This window comes from Echinops telfairi, unplaced genomic scaffold, assembly GCF_000313985.2.
Source record: "Echinops telfairi isolate 266 unplaced genomic scaffold, ASM31398v2 ScPeMD7_2291;HRSCAF=2852, whole genome shotgun sequence".
Taxonomy (NCBI): Eukaryota; Metazoa; Chordata; class Mammalia; order Afrosoricida; family Tenrecidae; genus Echinops; species Echinops telfairi.
The window spans coordinates 18,678,023-18,698,109 of record NW_022106189.1 but is presented as its reverse complement, the minus strand read 5'-3'; the positions used below and the strand labels follow the sequence as shown (position 1 = coordinate 18,698,109).

General features: G+C 44.9%; 1 protein-coding gene across 1 annotated transcript in view; it reads right to left on the bottom strand.

Moving 5' to 3' along the window:
• Positions 1-20,087, bottom strand: part of LPCAT2 (lysophosphatidylcholine acyltransferase 2) — a 91,605-nt gene that overhangs the window by 50,173 nt on the left and 21,345 nt on the right. Inside the window, exons 4-8 of the mRNA XM_004704664.2 lie at positions 10,019-10,131; positions 8,164-8,224; positions 7,207-7,265; positions 5,089-5,123; positions 2,354-2,408 (exon numbers count right to left, since the gene is read on the bottom strand). Of these exons, the coding sequence (XP_004704721.1) occupies positions 2,354-2,408; positions 5,089-5,123; positions 7,207-7,265; positions 8,164-8,224; positions 10,019-10,131 (323 nt within the window). The remainder of the gene's footprint in view (positions 1-2,353; positions 2,409-5,088; positions 5,124-7,206; positions 7,266-8,163; positions 8,225-10,018; positions 10,132-20,087) is intronic.

The following is a 20,087-nucleotide window of genomic DNA, read 5'->3' as shown; positions in this document are numbered from 1 at the left end:
ACCAAGGGCTCAAGTAGAAAGCAGATGTTTTGAGAATGATGATGGCAACATATGTACAAATGTGCTTGACACAATTGATGTATGTATGGATTGTGATAAGAGTTGTATGAGCCCCTAATAAAATGATTTAAAGAAAAAAAGAAAAGCCCGAGCCTCAGTGACATGGCCCAGCTCAGCCAAACTATGAGCCAGGTAGTGTGTACACTTCATGCCCAGAGGACTATGGGAGCCATTTTTCAGCTAAATTCAAACAGCAGTGAATGGAAGTATTCAGCAATCTCAGTAGGGGTCCTCTGGGTGACAGGTAGCAACTTGAATCCACAGTCGATCTACCCCAACAGGAGAAGAAGCAATGCAGAGTCTACAAATCTCCATCCTCTGGCACGGCCCTGGATTCAAGCACATCCAACTGAAAGTCCTTTTGTTTGGGAAGCTCTGGAACAAAGGATAGATTCTTTCCTTGGCCAGAAAATACTGCCCGAAAGGGTGACAGCTGGAGAATGCAAATATTGTAACTTAAAGTTTTGTTTTGTTTTAAAGTCACTACAGGGAAAGGAAATGTGGTAATAGTAGTCAGGGTACAAAAGGAGGAATTTGCATACCTCTGTTGTAATGTAGTTTCACCACGGAGGGTGGGGCTGGGGAGGGATACGGTTTGTTGTGCATGGCCACTTTTGTCACTACATCTTGTTTTCGATGAAAAGGAGATTTTGAAAAGGAAGTTCACACACACACACATCTTCAAACTTGCCGAGACTACAGCATGGCTGTTTCCTATATGGGCGGTTCTGGTAACTGACAAAGGGATCAAAGCTGGACTACTATGGATGCGTGTACAAAACTAGGGAGAGCCGGGCTCAGAGGACTTAGAAATAGTGCACCCCAGAGCTTCCCGAAGTGTGTTCTATGGAAGCCTGGTCACGTAGAGAGCCTGGGCAAAGGTGGCCTGTGAGCAAACATTTCCAAAGCTCCCCCTCCTCAAAGGCTCTGGAAAAGAGGCCTGCCGCACTTTGTTGACCCCAGCACATCCTACACGGATTAGGCCACAAACGCATTTTCTTCTAGAGACACCGAAACACATACCAAGAACCCGTGTTCCTGACCACCCTGAAAGATGCTGAATGGGCTTAGAAAGGAGCACCTGAGAAAAAGCAAGTATTTTTAGAGCAAGTGGAATACATGCAACTCTCCAGAAATCTTCTAGGAAAGTTAGACTCCTTTTGAAATGCAACTTTGCTACTTCCTTCCATGGCAGTCAGGATTGCTGACAACGTGGAGGTTAGCTGAAGGAGCAAGCATTCAAAGCCAAATAAAAACAAACAAATTCACTGCCACAGAGTCGATTCCGACTCCCAGTGACCCTCGAGGGCAGGGTAGAACTGTCCCTGCGGGTTTCTGAGACTGTAGTTCTTTAGAGGATTAGAAAGCCTTCTGTTTTCCTCCACAGAGTGGCTAGTGGTTTTGAACCGCTGGCCTTCCAGTTAGCAACTCAATGCATACCCACTGTGCCACCAGAGCTGAGTGAAATGATATTCCTGTAGACAAAATCCCACAGGCCTGTCACTACTGCACAGCTTGCATCCAGGGATCTATGTACACGTGCTAAAAAGCTAGCGTTTCATTCTACCAGCCATGGATGCAGCTTGAAGCCCAGGCATGAACCTGGGGACCTATGATCTGGACCTTCTCTGTCCCCAGCTGCCTGAGGGCATCCCTGTCAACAAGTACACTAGAATCAGAGACGTAGTCTGCATCCCACTCGCAAACCAAGAGTGGGTGCTGAACCGTCCAAAAACTACCTCGAGTCTTCAGATCTCGCCAGAATTTTCTAATGGCCCCACCTATGCCCGCACGCCGCCCTAGAGGCTGCCGTGTGCTGTCCAGGTGAAGTGTTCCCACGTGTTCCACCTGCAGAATTCAGTCCATGCACAAGGCTTCAGAGCTCTCCGTCTCTGCTCTGCACCCCAAGGCGCATCTCTGAGCGTTCACAGGATCTACACGGCTCCCTCCTCTCCCGGGGCTCCTCTGTGGGGACGTGAAAATGCGGCCAAGGGCGTGCCACAATGGTGGGGTGATGGCTGTCACAGACTTAGAACTGCTTGAAAGGAAGGGGGCTAGAAATGACTAGAGCAATAGGCAGAGGTGCCTTCTGGGATGTGAAAACGGTGTTTAGAGGTTAGGAGGTGTTTGGTAACTCAGTTCCAAGGGCTAGATCCAGACAGCCTGGGTTTAGGCACACAATGTGTGACCGTCCAGGGCTTTCTACATCCTGACCTTTCTCCAGCTGGCCTCACGGGCCTGGGAATTCAAAGAAGAAAGGCCAGGTCTCGACTTCCAAGGCAACCTCACTTACCTCCACTTCCACCTTCGTGAAGGGCTGGCAGAAGGTGAGCACGCAGAGCTGCAGGCTGAAGAGAAACAAAAAGGAGCGGTGTCTCTTTCTGAGCCCGGGGGTCACCTACAACGATCCAGCGCGCCTGTCCAACACGTCCTCACCCCACCCCCGGTCACTCTGCACCCAGTCCTCGCTTTCTACATGTCACATTGAAACTTTAACTTCTTGGGCATCTCTGGCCCTTCTTGATATTGAAAGTTACAACATCAAAGGCAACACCAGCGATGTTTTTGTGAGTCAGAGCTGCCTCTCCGCAGACGAAACCCCAAATTTGAGGTCTCCCTGACGACGGGGACTCAGAGGCCTAATTCCCTAGAGAAACTCTCCAAGGCTGGCGTTTAAAGTATGGATATAAAAGTTGTGTATGAGCAAACTGCAGAGTGGAATATTACATTGCTAAATTCTTTTCTGATATTACAAAGCCTCCCCCCAAAAAAACTTTTATCATTAGTTGTCTCCCTACTTTAGTGATGTGGAAATTTTCTGAAGAGTTTCAGATTTCATTGCAAACCTAGACAAAGGCTTTCTTTAAAGCGGTTAGCCAACACTTCCAAAGATCCTTTGTGAAATTGTTGTTCCCACTTGGAGCTTCCCAGTCCAGCCTTAGCGGTCCTGGACAAGATTTTCATGACATTTTGGTTTGGCCTGATTTAGTCTGATGACTCAGAAAGCAGGCAAAGTGTAAGCACATGGCTGAAAAAACAATTAACCAATCTTCCCCCCGCCCCCAATAAGAAATTAACATATATTTTATCTGTAAATATCAATCACAGTGATTTAGTTAAGATTAGAATTTTAAACAAGGAATTTACCGAAAAGAAGGGATTTAGGAAACATGAGAATTTAGGAAATCAGAACTTTGGGAACAGAATTTAAGAAACTGGAGGTTTCCATAACGAAGTATGAAGTATAGAAATGGAAAAGCCAGTTCTCAAGCTTTCCATCTGAAAGAGGAAACCATCTTCAGTTACGGGCATCAAGAAAACAAAGCTACTCCATTTGAGCCACCAGAAAGTAAATTGCTTTTTAATTACTCTAATTGAGGATTAGCATTCAATTATTTATTAGAAGCATGCTCCGTTCTGTAAATTCAGAATGCTTTGAAGAAAATGAACCCACTTATAAAGTCTCACTAAACCTGTCTTGTCCTCCGCTCTACAGACAAACCCCTCACTAAACCTGTCTTGTCCTCCGCTCTACAGACAAACCCAAAGGACGGGAAACAACTTCTCCATAGCTGTCCCCTATCCTTAGGTCATACCCTTTGGTTTAAAATGTGTACCACAGACTTCCGAGTCTACAAGGCACTAGGAGCCAAGGTAATGAAGAAAATTAACTTACAGTAATAGATGCAGTGCTAACAAGAACACTGAGCAGACCACAAGACAAAAGGGAAATAAACTCACTGCGATCCTGAATCCTAGTGACCCCACAGGACAGAGTAGAACAACCCCTTTGGGCTTCCAAGACTTGCCATCTCTATGGGACAGAAAACCTTGTCTTCCTCCCGAGGAGCCGCTGGCTGTGAAGCGCGGGCCTGTGGTCAGCAATTCTGTGCACGGCCCACTACACCATCGGGGTTCCTTCCTTTTGATAAATCTTACAAGGAATTCCTACTCATGCTTCCTGCCATGATTTGACACTCTAGAAAATAAATTCACTCTTTCAGCTAGTGTCAAATATAATATAATGTCTAGATATCCGTTTGGTAACTTTTCTTTGTTTGGGGTATGTCCGCTTTAATTTCAACCACCAAGGACTGACGCACAGCAGGTCCAAAAGGTTCTCGTGCCTGGTAATGTTCAGCCCACGTCAGCCACCTCCGTGGTTTAAGTGGATTCGTTCAGTGATTTTGTGAGTAAGCACACAAAAATGGAAACAAATCAGGATGCAATCTTACAAAACAACTCTGCTGCTCAGAAGTTGGCTGGATTATCTCAGGGGTCTCTAAAGACCACCACGGAAGCAACGATGACGTCCCTTGAACTATTTTCAAGCGGTAATCATCTACACATCCCCTACGCTTCTGCCCTCTCTACATAACCCACATCAAAAGGGGAAGTCTTCAAATCCAGGTGTCTCACCTGGCTCTCTCCAAAACTCCAGTGGGTGCAGACGTATTGAAGGGGGACTAAATAAAGAATGTACCAAGGGAAAAGAAGACTCGACTGATTCTGTTCTGTTTAGAAGGCTCTTCACTCTAGCTTGCTTAACAATGAAACTGTATTCCCATCCTCTCTTAAGTGCTTATAGAAACTGCTGATCCCCTGCTTTTATAACCCAAGAAGGGAACCGAAAGCTTGGTGAGCTATTTTCTCAGCACAAGTCAGACACATTTGAACTATTTCAGGCTACGTGACTAAGTTGCTTCGGACTGCTCAAACCAACACAGAAAAGTGATGATGGAGGCATGAGGTAATAAACCGGCACCGGAAGTGAAACTACAGAATCAAAGTTAAGTACGAGGTGCAAACGAAGCCACTAGAAAGTTCCTGAAGAATTCACCATTAGCACATGCTCCTCAAGAACAGAGACCCTCTTGAGATCCCGGAGATCAAAGTGAGGCTCTGACCAGACTTGTTGGCTATGAGGTTTAATGCTGTTCTATCTTTGCCTTCACAGAACAGGCCTGTTTTTAAAACAACCAATGATCTGTCGTCTTCACGAAACAGAAATGTCCATAAGCAACTTACAAGGTATATCCTTGCCACGTCCAGGTCACCGTGTCCTACAATAACAAAATAAAGTGTTGGTTTGGAAAACAATGGACTACATGAAAGAAAGATCTTATTTTCATATTTACATTCCTGTATCCACCCCCCCACCGGATTAAGAGCAATGTGCATATTATTACTGTTAAAGAACAGGATTCGCCAGTCTTAGTATCAAGCGGCAGTGAATTCATCTATGAATGCGTGGCTGCATGAAGATACATAGGAAGATCTGGAAATAAGTTGTTCTGGAATTTTTAACTGTTTTCTTTCACTACTGTGCGTACTTGGCTATTGCTTTTTCCTAACATGAATATATGTGGATTATTGATTGACTGATGAGAAACACGTCAGTTCTGAAGGGGAAAAAGGGTTATTTGGGAGTACAGACTAAAATCGTAGCGCATCAAGGGATTTTTAATGCATGGTGAATTCAATGCCATCGGCAGAAGCATAAGTACGTTTTAATTATCTAATTTTTTTCTCTTTTATTTTCACCTGTTGTTGCTGTTGAAAATACACCTAGACCATGTGCACACTCCTTCATCAGTCTCTAGCTGTGCCATTGAGTGACCTGGATTATACTCAGCTCATGTAATCATTCTCATCTTCCTCAGAGTTGCTCCTTCCCCGGGCATGTAAACTCATGACCCTCTACCTTTCTGCGGAATCTTTTTAGTGGCTGTTGTTAATCCATCACATCTAAAGCTTAACCTAACTCATTGCCCTCAAGTCCTTGCCAGTGCAGGGTCCCTGTGGCTAGAAGTCTTTCAGTGAGCAAACAGCCCTATCCTTCCATTGAGCGGCTGGTGGGTCGGAACTGCCAACTTGACAGTCCAACAAGCATCCGAGAGCGCCACCAGCTAATTCTGGAAAGAGTACCATGCTTGGTTTACATAAGGCTTCAGAATTGCAAATTCTCTGGGAATCCAGACTTTACGGAGCCATTGAAGTTGGGCAAACTCCAGACAACTATTGTTCTGAGATCATCTTGAAACCTTGCACCAAAAATATGCCCTGCAGTTTTCTTTAATTCCCTTTTTTTATTATTAGGAAAGCCCAAGATTGAGAAACTAGCCACTGAGTAAAAAGTTAAACTGTAGGGAAGTCTCTTGTTTCCGTCTCCCAGATGATACTTTTCCAGTGGCCATGGCATCGGTCCTGACCACCCGGCCGAGGGGCGTCCAGGAGCAGAGCTGGGCTTCACGGCATTGCCAAGGGCTCGTTTCTCAGAAGACCACCGGTCTTCCTTCTGAAGTACCTCGGAAGAGTTCTAACTGCCGAGGGTGTGGACCCTGATGGAAAATGACTCTCTGTCCCTTCGCTAGTGCAGCGGTTCTCAACCGGTAGGTCACGACCCCTTTGAGGTTCACCCAATTCATCACAGCAGCAAAATGACAGTGATGAAGTAGTGACACAATAATGCTATGGTTGGGGGGTCACCACCACACGAGGAACTGTATGAAAGGGTCGCAGCATGAGGAAGGTTAAGAACTGCTGCTCGAGAGAATAACGTTCTTCTCAGAGCCGTTGAGCACCTTTTCCCTTAAAAAGAAAGGGAAAAGAAAAGAAAATCCTCCTTTAGGAAAATGGTGGCACGATCAATCCAGAGGGCAACAAGGAACTCAGCTGGAGGGGACAGAAACTGTTCTGTGAGCGACCTCGGGACTTCGTACAGTGTGCTCATTTCTTGTCCAATCCTGTTGATTTAGTTAAGCTACTTGCCAAGAGCCACACAGCTAGTTAAGCACTAAACTAGTCATTATATGGCATGCCAAATTACCTTTCTGGACTAAGTGAGAATCACAAATTTATGCCAGCTCTCTACTGTCCATCCTAATGAGACCCTGACCCTGGGACTTCCCCACACCGACATAGGGACCACAGAGGGGGCCTACGGAACTGTGTTATGGAATCTTAACAATATGGCCTACTAGCATTTAATAGGGCATTACCAAACGGAGCCTCTCTTGCAAAAAGTGGCCAGCTGAAGGAGTTTTCCCAATGGTCTCCTCACACCTTACTTAACTAGGACAGAGTCCTAGGGATCATGTTGTTTGGGAAGCCTGGCAGGCTGCCACAGTCGAACGCCACACTTACCAGCTTGTTTGGGTATCTGAGGAGGATAGGTTGCACTGGGACCCCAGGAATGAAGGCTCCTGTAAGCACAATGACATGTCAGAGCATGCTGTTCATGCTAACACGCGTTCACATGCAAGAAAGGCTATGGGCTAATTTAAGAGTAAACGATACCATTTTCTACATGTTGGCCAATTCTACCATTTACCAAAATCTGGGCTTTAAAAAATTCAGGATGCTTGAAGCAAACTTTTAAATGCTGTGTCTCAGACACTTGAAATAAGTGTTTATATCCCCACTCTATTTTTTTTTTTTACTTTCAAATACCTATATTTGACACACAAAAAACTCCAAATTCCCTGCTATCAAGTTGATTGCAACTAACAGTGACCCTCTAGGTCAGGCTAGAACTACCCTTGTGGGTCTCCAAAACTATACATCTTTACGGGAGTAGAAAGCCTCAGCTTTCTTTTGCCGAGCGGCTGGTGGTTTCGAACTGCTGGGCAAGTGGTTAGCAGATGGAGGGAGGAGTAACAAAAGCAAGGCAAAAAGAAGCGAGAGGAATCCAAATGCATAAAGTCAAGATGCATCACCACACCTGCTGTGAGTCACCTCTGGGTCTGAGCAGTCTAGGGGCCAGCACCAAATCATCTTAAAGTGCAAGTGGCTATGGAAGCTGCATCCCAGACGTCTTAATGCTATGAGAGGTGACCATCAGAAAGCATCCCCAGACCTAATAAAGGTAACGAAGCAGGTCCTCTACTTGGTGATATGGGACCCCAGGGGAAAGGGCCCTCCAGAGAGGATTATGATCTCAAACAAGAAAGTAAAGCAATAAGTGGTTTCACAGTGTTAAAAACTTTTTAGCAGGAAAAAGAAAGAGAGAGAGAGACGCTCAGGGCCACTTGAAGTTATTTTTGTGTATTACTGGGAAAGATATGAGAAATCTCCCATAATAGATCATTTAATTTCTCTCACCTGGTTTAAAAGTAATCAAACAGGAACGATTTGTACAAGTGCCTTCTGGGAAAACTAGTATCTTGGGAAGAAAGGAACAGATTTAATATTTCAGTCTAATTAGGAGATCACTTCTTCACTCAGTTTCTTATGACTTTACATAGAGACGCTAATTCTTTTAAAACAAGTAAACACGTCACAAAAGTGTCACACTTGGCAGAACCGCTACAGTCAGCTCTACTTTAGAAGCAACGTAGTCTGATTGATAAAACAACTAGAAAACAGATCTAGCTCTGCCTAAAGAACAGACTTGCTTCTTATTGATATCATAAAGGTCTATGAAAATTGTAAAGAAGATGGAACCCTTACACCCTGGTCAGAGTGTCCATAGCCACATTGAATCCTTGCTTCAGCTGCTGTGCATCCTAACTGCAGTCATGTCCTCTGGGCTTGCCTGCTCCCCATCTCATGATGCTTCCTCCCCTAAGATATCGTTTAGAGAGGTCTTGAGGACAGCAGAGGAAATGCTCACAATTTGCTTTCTGCTAACATGAAGTAGTGGACAGATGGAATACAACTTAACCTCGTTCCTTAGGAAGTGTGTTGAGCTTCTAAAGTACTTCCTATGTTCCCCACGTGTAAGATGTCTAGTACAGCTGCTCTCCCGTCACCTGCGTGAAATCGTAACTGGACGTGATGAGGTCTGAAGAAATTAGAGGTGAGTGAATTAATAAGTGTATATATAAATGTCAGAGAAAATCCCTGCGCTCGCAGCGCTGAGTCATGTGTACTTTATGCTAATTAGAGAGGGAAAGCATTAATAGACTAACTTGCTATAATAACAGGTGGATTGTAAGATAAGAATGATTAAGAAGTATGATTCCAACCTCCAGTGTAAACAATTACGAGTTCACATGACAATTGGAGATAATATCGAATATTATTTGTTCAGTGGAAATTCTATAGCTATGCTATTTAGGGTGAACGTATGAGAAGTGAATCATAAAATCTTACAGCTAGAAGGGGCATTAAAAGTCACATCACATCTGGAATACTTGAATTCTTTCTACAATATCCCCCCCAAGTGGTTGATTAGCCAATGCCTGGAAATTCCAGGAAAGGCACCGAAAGCAGCTCATTCTACTTCTGAAATGAGTTTTCTTTCTCAAGATGGGTAAAATGAGCTGGCACCTGCGGCTTCCCGTCTGCCGGGCCTAGATAGACTCCTGAGATACAAAGCAAAACATAAGTCATGCCAGCTGTGTACAAGCATTCCTCACATGCCTTCGTTTCTGAAACCTTCAGGTTATGCTAATTCCTCTTAGTTCACCGTGTCCACGTCACCCTGGGTGGACAGACTCTTGCAAGCCCACTCGTTCTGCTAGAGAACACCGTGACAGTGAAAGAAAGCTGCTAGAATCACCCCCAAGGCTTTCTTGATGCATTAAGTGCTGTCCCTTCCACGGCCTCAGAATTCGCGGGGGTCCGAGGGTGGAGAGCTGCAGTTTGTTCTACAGGTGATTTGGGTATGTCCTGAATTGAAAAACACTAACCATACTTCAGATTAGGATCAAAGATCCTACTCACCCTTTCAGTAAAGCCACCTGTACTTGGAAGTAGAGAATTCTTTTACATGATACAAATTAAAAGTAGTTCAGAGTTAGGCGGGTGGAAAAGAATGAGATATTTATCTCCATGGGGCACCACATGGGGAAGAAGATTTCTTAGTCCTATTGCAACTATTCTGCATCGATTACACCAAAGAGACCCAGCCTAGGTGTCCAATACACTGCTATCTCTGGATCCGAATGAGCACTGGTTACAACTTCACAAGAATTGACTCAGAAGATTTGAATGAGCATTTACTGTGTTTTACCTGGGGCCATTCCCCGCCTGATGCTGTTCGCTTTATTATTTCATTTATTGTGTTTTTTCGGGAATCTGGATCCACACGGGAGACCAACACTGGCTGCAAAGCCCGCAATAGTCCTTTAAGACAACAATAGCACCAACAACATCACAATCAAGCTTTTTCTCTTTTTTTTGCCTAGGGTCACCAGGGCATCATAAACAAATTTTATGAGAAATTAAATGTTCGCACATCAAAGAAAGAAAAAAACAAAATGAAATGAGTCTTGAAGTCAAAGCTTCTTAGAATGTAGTTTTGAATTTCCAAAAGAGAGGTAAATAGTTATATCTAAAAACATTTAAGCAGCAAGAACATGAAAAGAAACCGATGCCACTTTCTCCTTCAAAGTTTTTCTTAATTGCCGCTGGCATAGAATTCAAGGTCATCTTGTCTTATTGTAGGAAGAACTGGCACACTGGTGATGTGAATTCAAAGTACAGATAATTGTGGAAGAAATGTTTATTCATTTTATTAAAAATGTTGGCACAAATCCTTCTAAATAACTAGCCCTGTCCTAGCACATGCACAATAAATCACAATTTACTGTGGATGTTTTCCTACGTGCCTCTTTAAGAAATAGCCATATGAGACAAAACCAGGTGCTTTGTTTTGTTCCGGTCTTTCTTAGCCAAATGGCAAAGCTGCAGGAACTGTTGTTTCTCCAGAGAACCCAGGCAACGTTCACAGTCACTCTCTCGTCACTTGATGTTCGCAGTAACCTGGGGAGGGACAACCGGGCGCAGTTACTTGGTGATTAGTGCCTCAGAGAGGGCCCAAGGCAACGAATGGGGAATACATTTCACTAGCTTCATTATGTTTTATGGAAGGAAGCACTTATTGTTCCACGTAAAAATTTTCAGAGTTACACACTGATCCCTCCTGGAGGTTTGGAGGCAATAACGAAGAAAACAGGAGGAAAGAGGTGGTGTGTTTCAGCAGGACACCATGAAGAGACATTGATGAAGTAACATTTAAGCCCCCCCCCCACTCATTAAAAATAAAATTAATTGTGAATTAGGTGAATGTTTCCAAAGAAGGTCATCCGCTTCAAACTCAACTAGATGTACACCTTTGGTGCTAACCCATTGACTGCAATCCGCTCAATGTGCAATCGCTTGCCCCCCTGCCTGTTTCTGCACCTCCTTCCTGCCTAACCCGCCCAACTTTGCCCTTGGGAAAATGCCAACATGTTTTGCTTTTCAATGGTTGATAAGGGCCTGAGTCTCGGGTCCCAGGGATGCCCCGCTGGGCCAGAGTCTCAGCGTTTCCCCATTTCAATCATGGGACTCTGTTGTAATGCAGGAAAAGCTAACAAACCAACACAGTTTCTCTTTCGAAGCCAAAGTGATTCCTCTCCATCAGAAGAGGATGTGAAAAAATGCCTGCAGCTAGGACTTAGAGTCTCCTCTCCGAAGCAGAGAAGACAATCTGCCAGTGAGTAAGGCCAGACTCCCCCAGAAGACCCCTTTCCCTGAGCCCTGTCCGTATAGCACCCCTCGACTTGCTGTCGAGAAAATCGATTTGCATGGACTAGGTCTACTCTAACTTCCTAGGTCAAAATAAAACAAGCTCGATGCCATCGGATCGATTCCAACTCATAGCGAGTGTAACGCAGACAGGGGCTAACGAACTGCCCCATGGGTGTCCAAGACTGGAACTCTGCGGGAAGACAAAGTCTCGTGTTTCTCCTGTGGAGCAGCTAGTGGTTTCAAACTGCTGGCCTTGCAGCTCGAAGTCTAACACGTAAGGCACTAGGCCACCAGGGTCCTAGTGTTCAATCTACACTCTCACTCTCCTTCCCACCCGTCTGGTGAATTGGCTCACTCTGGACAAGCTGCCCATTCAGCCCTGTGTGTTTATACCACCAGTCTCTATCCCAACGATTAGGTAGCCAGAACAGGGACTGAACAGGGGTTGTCTTCCCAGTGCCTGTGTGGGGCCACAACAGAGGCGTTGCAGAGAAATCAGGCAGCCATTGGACACCTATGGGAAAAGCCAGAACTGGGCATGTGCAAACTAAGCTCCCCAGCACAGGTGAAACCTAACCCTAAAGCTATCTAGACTCCTGACATCACACAAGTATGCTTCATTCAGTCAAAGAAGGCAGTCAACTCCCTCAAACACCCCACCCCCCCCCAACCAGCGGGGCAGAATGGTATCAAGGCAGGGAGCACAGCCCTGCATGCCCCCTCTGGCCTCCGGGGACTCCCCCTTTCTGCGTACGTGGGTTTCACACCCCCCATTCAGGGATTCTTTCCACGTGGTGTTTCGTGCCCAGGTGCAAACCCTACACGGTTTCAGCACAGCCTGGCATGCTTTCTAGAAATAGTGTGTGCCCTTCCGCGACCAATACCTGAAACTTTCCCTTTCCCCCATAAAAACGCACTTGGATTACAAAAGGGCTTCTGCTGCGTGAACTCTGAGCGGGGTGCAGCCAAGAACAGAGGTAACCCGATCCAGAAATCTAACATGTCCAATAAACCTGGTCTCTATTATGATTTCGAGTTTTGTTCTGCATTTTTCTCCCACTCTATTTAAAACCTTCTCATATGAGCCTTTTCAGAGCAGCTTGTTTTAGGGGAAAAGAGACACCTCAAATCACAAATAGAATTTAAGACCATTTATGAATACTTAAGCAGCACGCAGACAGGACAAAGACACATCATCGGAGGAGGGAGACCATCAGCACAAGGTCATGACGACACTCAAGGTTTTAGAGACATGTTCCTTTAGGTAGGACCAAACAAAAAAAACCCTCACTGTCACTGAGTCCATGCCAACTCAAAGTGACCCTATAGGGCAGGGTTGGCCTGCCCCTGTGAGTTTCTAAGACTGTAACTCTTTGTGGGCGCAGAAAGCCTCATTTTTTTCCAAGGAGCAGCTGGTGGTTTTGAACTGCTGACCTTGCAGTTAGCAGTCCAATGTGTAACCACTGCACCACCAGGGCTCCTTTAAGTAGGACATAGGTGGGACAAAGGAAACTCACAAAAGCATGAGTGGTGGGAGAGGCTTCTTGTAGGATGACAGAAGCAGGGATGGGGTCATGATTGGGACACATACATTATGCTAGACAGAAGGCTTGACAAGATGGATTCAAACTAGGCAGGAGGGGCGTGACTCATTAAGAGCTTGCCCATGCAAGTCCCTGAGGGCTAGGCCACCCCTCCCAGAGGAGTGGCAGCAATCCACTTTCTAATTCACCCGGCCTGAGAGAGGCCATTCATTCACATTCCTAAACTGGTCAGAATCTGATGGAGGCGGAATGTATGTGGAGACTCACACATGGATTTAGTGCTTTCAGCAAACAGTGCTCAGAAATGTAAACTCTAATACAGTCTCCACATCATCCTGGAGTTAAAAATCCTCTGATCACAAATAACCTGCTAGTCACCACCTTCCATAGTGGGCTGCATGTTTTTGAGAAAAGTCTTGAAGACCCCTGGCCATGATTCTTTTCAATAGCCGGGCACCATCTGATTTCTTCACTGCACTTTGTAGGACCCATTGCTTCGGGGATCATTTCACTAGGGCAAGTGTTAGATTCCTCAGGTGGGAAATGCCTCAGTCCTTGGCTTCGCACAAGAAAGAAATTCGCACCGAAGCCTGGTTTGTGATCCAAGTGAGTCTCCAATAAGGAGAGAGAAAGTTTCAGGCATTACAATAACTGAACACAGGGCCCCTCGGGGCACTGCACACCCACGAGGTGGCCTGAGGCCAGAGAGCGAGACTGTGGCCTGGCTGCAGCCCAGCCAAGCAGAAGACACAGGAGCAGCTGGAAAACAGAGGGTGGTCTCCCGGTTTGGCCTTTGGGGACCTTCTGCTGGGGGGAGGGGGGGGGTGTTTGACAATACTGGTTGACCACATAGGCTGAATTAAGCCCACTTGGCCTAGACTGGGCCAATCCAGGTGTAGCACCCACCTAGGGATACCGCCCCCGAATTGGCGCATGCCCTTTAGCCTTATATGTCAGGTTCCAACTTCCTGTGAGAGGGGTGCTTGGCATGAAGAGGAACACCCCCTGGACCCTGTTCTGCTCCCTAACACAAGTATTCATCATGGCCACTTTACAAGAAATAACTGTTCTCATATTAGGGCTTAAGACTGAATGTGAGCTCAAACCCATTTGTAAGATTTTAATCGTTCAAGTCAGGTTTATCATTTTGATTTCCTGTAGTCCTCTCCCCAATACTGTTTGGCAACCAGTTTATTCCCAGCCCTCCATTATGGACGCCAGAGGGAAATCCCTGGAGGTTTACTTCCTGGGTAGATCTCATGAATGCAGTTTGTTCGCTTGCTTGCTTTTCCACATTGGGATTTATCTCTGATGTATTTTGTCATTGGGGGTAGCCTCCTTGAATTTTGGTGGCTTGTTTTTCTGTATTTGAAATCCAGGATCGAGGAACTAACTTAGAGTGAATGCAAGTAGAATGAGGGTTCTTGGAGGGCACAGGGGCCACGGGAATTCAAGAAGGAAGAGAGGGTTTTGAAACGGATCGTGTTAGCAACTGTACAACACTGCTTGGTGTGACTTTGCTATGGAATGGTATGATAGCTGTCTTAGCTCCCAATAAAATTGTTTTGAGAAAAAATTAAGAATATATCTTAAAAACTCATTTATATATCTATGGAGATGTATGTCTACTGTCTGCTTCAAGTGCAGCTGATTAGCTTTAGAGGAATGTTTTAAGTATCCTCCATTGAGCATTTGATAATTCTAGTAAGAATCATTGGTCTAATCAAACAATATAGATGTCATACTGTTAGGTAGCCAGACAGGGACTGGGGATTGTCCCTCCCATGCCCCATAGAGGGGATTGGGAAGGAACCAGGCAAGCATTAGGCACCTATGAAGACCATAACTGTACATGCTCAAACTCAGACTCCAAGCCAGGTGGGTTTTACACCTGGGCAGCCCAAACGAGACCCAGGTAGGCTCAATTCAGCCAATGGGTTGACCAATACTTTCAACCATGCCTCTCCAGCCATGGGTTTGAAATACGCTGGCAGTAGGAGGGCCCGGTCTCTTTGACCGCTCCTGGTCAGTGGCAGGTTGAAAGGATTCTCTCCTCTCTTTGACCCTCCCTGCTCCTGAGCCCACTCGGCTGTGTCGTGCTCTCTCTGGCCTCAGTTCCCCATGTGTGGGGCACGCAGTCCCACAAGGTTGCCTCTGTTCACTTGTGAGCCCCAGCACGGCTTCCTCAGGCTTGGCACGCTTTCCTGAAATGGCATGTGCTCATTTGAGGCTGTAAAACCTGAAACTTCTCCCGTCCTTCACAAAATCCCACTTGGATTGCAAACAGACTTCGGCGTGAATTCTTTCTTGTGCGAAGCCAAGAACCAAGATATTACCCACTTGAGAAACCTCACAATACTAGTGAGAAAAATAAAAATTATATATGTGCGTGTATATGTATATATATATGAAAGTTTTGAGCCTAAAATATACGTGGACAATTCCACTTAGACAAAATCTATAAAACAAAACAGCATTACTTAAAACTGACACAAAGCAGTCATGTCAATAACATTTATTCACGAAGGTAAACTGTTATTTTCAGAGCCTAAGACAGGTCATAATGAGTAAATAATATAACAATAGATGGCAAATATATGACAGACCTAAGTTGTCAAAAAAAATCAGGCAACCTCACAAGCAAACAGAGATTCAAACAAAGTTCAATGGCTTCAAAGTCCCTGACCTTGGGATAGCTGTGCTCTGCTCCTGCCCAGGGAGTTCAGTGCCTCTGATCTGAAAGGCATGTATTTAAGGTAAAAGTGTGGTTTCCAAAATAAGTTTTTCTGATGTGTCCTTGCAACACCAAAGACACACAAAATAATTCAATTAAAAATACATGATCAGTAATACAATGCACGGTGGTTCCTTTGGCTGGGGTGTCTATATGAAATAATGTCAAGTGTTTTTACTAAGGACGGACTGCCCTTCCCTAGTTTACCCACCAACAGGAGAGAAATCATCTTCTCAAGGGCAGGTGTGTCTCGCATACCTACATCCTCCCCTCCAATCATAAATAGCCATGGAAATTCATTGGTCCGCAGTGTAGGAAGGTCTATTCAATTTGGGCAATGGCAGGGCAAAGGTCTATTGGGGAACTATCTGGTCCTTCCCCACTCTCCCCAAAGGAAAACTGACTCAAACTGAGGGGAGACCTCTGGAGAAGTACTTTTTTAAGATGTGCAATGAGAGTGACCAATGAGTTATAAACATTAGCTTGGCCCATATCAATGTCTTGGAGACCAGATTGGGATAGTTACATAATCTGGTATCAATTGGAGAGGATTACGAGTGAAGGGGTTGAGTCTAGTCTGTCAATCAGATCATAGCCGATGAGGGCATGCCCTTCACCTGAGAATTCTGGGAGATCCGGTATTCCTTTTTGGAGGCAGGAGACACTAGCTCTCTCACTACTTCACTCCATTGAAGATGCTCTACTGACAAGACACATGGCCCTACGCCCTGGCAGCTGGAGAAGCCACACGGACTTACCCTGATGCAACCCTGAAGCTGGAAAAACTACGTGGAGACCCCTGTCAGCGCTGAGACGCTTACAATGCCGTTGCATCCAAAGACTTTCTACCCACTGACCTGTGACTGTCCTGCACTCGGCGTCATTGCATGTGTTTCGTGAGTCTGAAGATGACTTTATAGATTGGTATCAGACATATGGGCTTGGACAGGCCTGGGTTGGGATGCTTTCTTAATGTACAATTACCCTTTATATAAAACCCTCTCTTATACACATATCAGTGTCCATGAATTTGTTCCTCTAATCAACCCAGACTAACACAGAGATGGAATGATTACTGACATCTCTGGACCCAAGTGACTTACCTGATTTTCCTGTTTTGTTTTGTTTTTAGTGTGTTCCTTTAATCAGATTGAATTCTTAAACAAACCACAAGACTGAGAGAAAACTGGCCTACTAACTTTTCTGGTCCATGCTTCAAATTTGCAGTGGGCTTTATGCATTAGGTTTGGTTTGGTGAGTTGTTTTTCCAGCCCTAACTTAAAAACAAACAAACATCTAGGAGCAAATGGCTTGTGAGTTACCCTGCATTCCATGGAAGGCAGACGTAGAACAGAAATAGTAACAAAACTAAGCCAAATGTCTGAAAATACAAGTAAGATAAAGATCTGAAGGTCTCCATTTCAAGAATACTAAGTACTGTGAGGTGTTTGTTTTTATCTACATTCTATAAAACCTCAAGATGTAAAGGAACAAGGACATTGAAATGCTTACCTATAAAGAGACAAAGCCATTCCTACTGGAGACTTAGCAGAAATCTTAATGTCATTCTGCTTTGGAAACTATAGCTTAAATGTCATTAGCTTCTCTAGTCACGGTTTTTATGAAGTTTTGCTAAGTTTATTAATAAAAGCGTTCAATTTGAAAAAAATAATTTTGTCCACCCATATCATACCTAACCCATCAGACAATTTAGGAGAAATTGCAAAAATGGTTACTGATATAAAATGCATAGACTCTTAGAACACCCAGAAAATGAGGAATTTATAAGACTATTTCATCTATTGAGAGGCTAATTTCTAATCTTTATGGCTTTTGGATCAGTTGTAATTCATGAACCCTGCTACCTTCCAGAATTCTAGAAATCTTGATTTAGTTTGGTGGACTCCAAGTTTACAAGATCAGTCCTTTTTAATCAGTCCAACATGTTTTGTGTGTTTTTTAACTTGGGCAGGTCCACGAAGCTATTTCGGTTAGCTACACCCATTGTAAACTACTACTGAAAATGTTCTCCACAGGTTGCCACAGCGGGTCTAAAACAGTGTTTCCAAAAGTGGGCCATACCACCCCCTGGGGGGGGGGCGCTGCAACAATCCAGGGGGCTGCAAGAGCAGATCATCTGCACTGTGTCCTGGATTATGGGCAAAATCATCCCCCAATAACCCCATAGTCCTAAGGGGGATAGTCCCTTGTACTTATTGTACAAACGTTTTCAACCGTCAGGGGGCTGGTGAGTAATTTTTTTTCTGAAAAGGGGGTGGTGAGCCAAATAAGCTTGGGAAGCTATGTTCTAATGGCCTCTTGATAATAGAATGCCAATCTCTATTGCATGAGGAGAGCATGATAGAAGCATTCTGTCTTACCAAGGGAGACAACACATGTGGAAGACAGTTAGATCATCGCCACCCATTCCTCTCGGCTCCGGGTGATTTTACCCTAAACCTGCATAAAAATCCAGGCGGTGGCAGCAATGCAGTGCATGCCAGCACCCCCACCACTGTAAGCTAACCAACTCGGCTTCAGCGCTGCTCAAAAATAGGAATGGCCACTGCTGCATGCCGCGGCGGAACACCACGTTCCTGAGCAGCGATTCTCAACCGTCCTCACGTTGCCATCCTTTCGTCCAGTTCCTCGTGTTGTGGTGACCCCCAACCACAAAATTATCTTTGTTGCTACTTCATCACTGTCATTTTGCTAGTTAAGAATCGTCATGTAAATATCTGATAGGCAGGATGGATGTTCACAAATTGAACATCGTGAAAGCATAATGATCAATCACAAAAACAATATGTAATTATATATTGTGAAATATTTATTTCTAATGACAAGTGAAATTTTGTCTTGAAGTAAGTGTAGCATGGGTAACAGTCTTCACACCAGCTACTTCGATGTGGGACCCGCCTGGAGTCGGACAGAGGAGCAGTGTCTTGGTTCCTAAGACCATCAGAGATATGTGTGTTCCAATGGTCTTAGGCAACCCCTGTGAAATGGTCGTTCGACCCCCAGAGGGGTCACGACCCACAGGTTGAGAACTGCTGTTCCCGATGATTCTTAATGTCACCCCAAACCTAGGCATATACACTGGAAAGCAAGAACAAACTGTAAAGAAGGTAGTCAGAGGCGTTTGTATAAACAGGAGAGAGAGAAAAAGGAACAAAGTTTTAGTAATCCACAGATGAGAAAACACACAGCAAGATTTAACAGTTTCTGGGGAAGCAATAAAAAACTGGGTTCCTATTCACCTTGTGGAGTCTCTCAGGGTTCACAGAAATGTGGCGTAAAACATCCTTTTCTCTGATGCCAGTCCTCAACCCTCTGGAAATCCAGCCAGGAAATCTGACCCTCAAATCCTGCCGACTACGCCATTTGTTTTCGGGGAGGGAGGGGCATGCGGGGAGGGGGGGGGAGACCCCGGATTGCAAATATAATTTAAGGAGAACATTTATGAAGCCTTAAACAGGACAGACAAAACAAAGACACATTATCTGGAAGAGGGAGACCATTCGCATAAGGTCATCCTGGTGCCCAAAGATTTACAGAAACATCCATTTAAGTAGAAGATGGGAGGGCAAAGGGAATTCACAAAAGCATAATTGACAGTATCAGGACACCACAGTTTCTGGAATGGGGCCATATACATTATGCTAGACAGGAGAATTTTTAAGATTGGTTAAGAGCCCTCTAGCTAAAAGGATCATGGAACCACAGCACCCCAATATCCATTAAGGGTGTGCCCAGGCCAGTCCCTAAGGGTTAGGCTGCCCCTTTCATTAACTTGCTAGGAGAGTGGCTGCAATCTCCTTTCTAGTTGTCCACTGCCTTGTTATTTACATTCCTGGTAAAATGGTCAGAAAGAATCAGCGGCAGCTCATTTTGTACAGCGACTTATAAATGAATTTGGGGCTTGTGATCACTAGTTTTTCTGGTGCCAACATGGCACCTGTAAGAAGATATAGGTGGAGTTTATCCTGTCAGTCAGGACACAGTTAGACGAGCTCATTTAGGTGCCAGAGAGACAAATGGCTTTCTGGAAGTGGGAACCTCCTTCACTCTCTGCCTTCACCTTCCTGAGACTTGCCAGAGCCCTAGGATGCGTCCACCACCATTGGATCCACAAGACTTTTCACCCTATGGACAAGTATCTGACATAGGGACTGTACCTGGCCTGGCCTGGGATGTTTGCTTGATATAGAATTCCTTCTTGATATAAAGCTCTCTCTTACATATATATGAGTATCACTAAATGTGCTTCTCTAGTCAAGCCAGCCGAA